Raw genomic sequence first — 3,758 nt, 5'->3', positions numbered from 1 at the left:
ATAATTACAGTTTTACTGAAATGAGAAGAAAGAAACTTACCGGTAAAAAAGATGATCTGAAGTTGCTTTCCTAAATGAGATCAGAAGCTCCCTACAAAGTAAAACTTGTGAAATCACCATACATAAAACTTAAACCTTGGAAATTAAATCATTGGGCCGTTTATTACCTGATCATACCATCACTAACAGAGCCGCGTACTGGATCTTGCCATGTTTTATACAAATCTTGTATAAGTTATTGTCTGTGAGCTTGAGCACAAACCAGACCCGCATATCTTGTGAAGCAACAACCTGAGCATAAAAACAAAACCGAGTCATAAAATTGGATGGAGTTGATAATATAATCTTTGCAGCAGCTATTGAAAGGCTTTGACTCTTCCCCATTCTCTGGGTGAGTCACGTCTGCGCCAAATATAATTGTCGGTATATCGCTTAATTACCAGCGGAACCCTACAGCTTACGGCATCTAACAGAACTGTTTTCCTTCCTCCCATCTGAAAACAACATACAAAGATCATATCTGAGATTCATAATCGTAACATTTTCAATTCAGCTGTTCACTCACCTTGACATTGTTTTTAAGGGATACATTTGCCAGATACTGTTTACTAATCTTGAACACATATTTTGTGAGACAACAATGAGATATCTCAAACTAAGCTCAGTTTCGCAGATTCTCTTAAGATCTCCTGAGATTACAAAAGGCATTTCTTCTTTTTTTTCTTCATTTTGTCAACATATTCAAAAAGACAAAAAGACAAAGTGTTAAGTTTTTCCAACTTGCGTAAAACTTTTCTTCGCTTTTTTTTTTCCGTTTGAGTTGACAATTACAGGCTTATATGCTATTTGAGAATGATGAGGAATACTTGTATTTTTTCAAGAAGCTTATGGATCTGCAATGCATGTACCCTTCACAGGATCCTTGGTAAGGTTTCTGCAGTCTTCTTTTTTATATATTAGAAACATGCAAAACCAATTCCTCTGTTTGAACTATAGTTTCTTCTAGATTATGGAGCTATTGTCTAGTTAGTTTTTTAACAGCCTTCAAGATTTCTGGCCAGGACTTTAGGTAAATCTTAAAAGTGATTGTACGTTTTAAAAGAACTGTCAATATTCTCAGCACAGAAGATGAAACTATACTGTTTTGTATTTTCGCTCTTGAAAGGTTTTAGCTGGTGTTAGTTACCTTACAGGCTTACACGTAACTAAACTCTACATTAACTTCTTGATTTCACATTTAACTTAAACTCAGCATTTCAGTAATCTTGTTCATTTTGCCTCTACAGATAAATCATTAGCACTAAAGGGCACATATTACCATAATACCACAAATATCTAGCTGGAGAACATTGCTAATACATGTTCCGAAAATAAAGATTACGATTTTGCGTTATTAAGAAATACTGTATTAGATTACAATTTTGCTTTGGTTCTTGATGTTTCTTTAGTTCTTTTAAATTTAGATCATCTTGCATCTAAAAAATACTGCGGTATTAATTGCATTAAAAGCATGAAGCTTTGAATGTAAAACTAGTAAATTGTTAGAACACCAAGGAAAGTCTCCTCAAGAACTCGAAATTCAAAGTACCTATACCATTTTTTGAAAAAAAAACTCTGATTCCAAGTTTTGATAAATATTATCAGTTCCTTATTCATAAGTTTTAGATTATTTTAAGTGATAGTGGAGACAAAGGAGCACAGTTTAGTAGATTTACTTGTTGAAGGTGTGGGGGACCAAAGTATCAGTAGAAATCAAATTACATACAAAAGATAATATAAACATTTACAAAGTCCCAAAAATTATTCTCACTGCTCGATTAAGATTTCTGATATTTGTTTAATCTCTTTCTGCCTCTCTTTTGTGATTAAATATGTATAAATTAAGTTAAAAAGAAACTAGAATCCAAGGGCACTTGCTTACAAGTTGGCTATTTTTATATAATTTCTTCTATAATTAGCTCTGGTTTATAACTTCCTCTTTGTTGTGCTCATCTGCAAGTTAGGTTATAGCTTGATCCAATCAAAACCCATTAACAAGCTGTGGATTATTCTGATTAGGGCGTAATCCTAATATAAAATATTGGTTTTATGATCAGTGACATTTACTATGTTTGATAATGCATTTTTTCAAAAAGTTATACACAAATCTAGCAAAAAGAAGAGAACCATAACACAAAAATGGTTTCTGTTACATAAAAAAAAAAGCAAACATAATGTTCAGATTCAGAACTTTCAAATAGCACACAATTATGCTTAACACCGTTTAAGCCTCTCACTGGTACATTTGTTACCATCAGAATCAAGAACACCACAAGAAAGTGAATACATTAACCGACAAGGTAAAGATTCACAGTTATGTTTATATGACATATCTTCCCCCGAAAACCCAAGCAAATTAGAGAAAACAGAAAAAAACTCTGTTTTTGAATCTTCTAGGGTTTTCTTAAACACCACAACCGAGACCTTTAGCTTCTGATCCTTTCATGATCCTTAGCCTCTTACAAGACGAAACAAACATCCTGTAACACAAACAAAAAACACCATTAATACATAAACACACACAAAAAAAAAACAGAAAGAACAATCTAAATGAAGAAAATGTTTACTTACTCCCAAGGAACATCTCCAACAAGCATCCAATCACCATCTTTGTCTTCATAAGTAGGCACAAACTCTGAGCCTTTATATCCTTCTCTCTCACAATATTCTCCCACAGAGAATTTAAACATGTTTTCAAGCGATTTCATCAATTCTGGATATTGCTTATACACCGTTAGATCTATCTTCCTCAGATAGGGAGCACCATCCATACTTACTTTCACATACATTCCTTGACCTTCAGATTCATTCTTCTTCGTCTGAATATTGTTCTTCCTGTAAGATCTTACAGGTGGCCATCCAACAATCTGAGCCCTGAAAATTGTAATAGATTAGATTAGATCAGATCAGATCTACAATCAGCAATACACCTTTTTCAGACAAAGTTTTCTACAACACTTACTTTGGAGGAGAGGCTGTTTCAGTTTTTCCGGTAGATTCAATATCTTTCTCAGTTTCAGGAAAGGCTCTTTTGTTGCTTTTACAGCAAGAAACCTTTTGTCTCTCCTCTTCACCTCCATCTTCTGTTCCTGGTAATCCTAGTCTCAGCTCTGTTGCCTTTAGGTTAACAAACTCATCACAAACTCCAACGTTTTCCATTTCTTAACTAGATTGGTCTTGAAAGAAAGAAACTCTGTTCTTGTGTGGTGTCTAGAGAGAGAAAGAGTTATTGTAATATAAGGGTTTGGAAGAAAGAGTGTTTTATAGTAATTGAAAGTCCTTTTGTAAATTTAGAAAAATAAAGATTATTTTTGAAAAAAAAATGAAGGAAAGAACTTAAGTTAAGGACAAAGGCAAAAGCTAAAGCTGTCGGGTAGCAAACAGTAGCATCAACTTTGATGCAAAGTGTGTCCCATCATTTTGGGGACATTCGTGGGACACTTTCATCTATAGCCAAAAGATACTTTCTTTGATCTTAATGGACGGTCTAGATACATTACCTATTTGCCTTGTTAACCCTAATTCGAGGAAGTGGGGTTAAAGTATGGTACACTCATGTGTAGAATACAAAAACCCTTTTTCGTTGGTTGAGCGTTTCGGGTTTGTAGGGTAAGCACTAGATGTTGCCTGCCACATGCATATGTCACCGCTCTCTCTCTTAAAACCAAGAACTTACTCTTTCTTCTATATGTGGTTCTTGATAAATCAAGATTAGATCA

The 3,758-nt window shown here is 34.1% G+C and overlaps 1 protein-coding gene across 1 annotated transcript; it reads right to left on the bottom strand.

The window, feature by feature from the left end:
• Positions 1 to 2,168: 2,168 nt before the first annotated feature.
• Positions 2,169 to 3,347, bottom strand: LOC111200984 (auxin-responsive protein IAA4). The gene is made up of 3 exons (XM_022692695.2): positions 3,002 to 3,347; positions 2,611 to 2,913; positions 2,169 to 2,519 (listed from the first exon to the last, which is right to left on the bottom strand). Exons 1-3 carry the CDS (start codon positions 3,196 to 3,198, stop codon positions 2,444 to 2,446), a joined length of 576 nt encoding a protein of 191 aa, XP_022548416.2. The 5' UTR covers positions 3,199 to 3,347; the 3' UTR covers positions 2,169 to 2,443.
• Between the last annotated feature and the right edge of the window lie 411 nt (positions 3,348 to 3,758).

This window comes from Brassica napus, chromosome A9, assembly GCF_020379485.1.
Source record: "Brassica napus cultivar Da-Ae chromosome A9, Da-Ae, whole genome shotgun sequence".
Taxonomy (NCBI): Eukaryota; Viridiplantae; Streptophyta; class Magnoliopsida; order Brassicales; family Brassicaceae; genus Brassica; species Brassica napus.
The sequence above is the reverse complement of the archived record's forward strand: the minus strand, read 5'-3'. Positions and strand labels throughout refer to the sequence as shown.

Coding starts and splice junctions, on each gene's coding strand:
- LOC111200984 (XM_022692695.2), bottom strand. CDS start 3,198: ATGGAAAACGTTGGAGTTTGTGATGAGTTTGTTAACCTAAAGGCAACA. Junction 2,914..3,001: donor GAAACAGCCTCTCCTCCAAA/GTAAGTGTTGTA, acceptor TACAATTTTCAG/GGCTCAGATTGTTGGATGGC. Junction 2,520..2,610: donor GTTGGAGATGTTCCTTGGGA/GTAAGTAAACAT, acceptor TTTGTGTTACAG/GATGTTTGTTTCGTCTTGTA.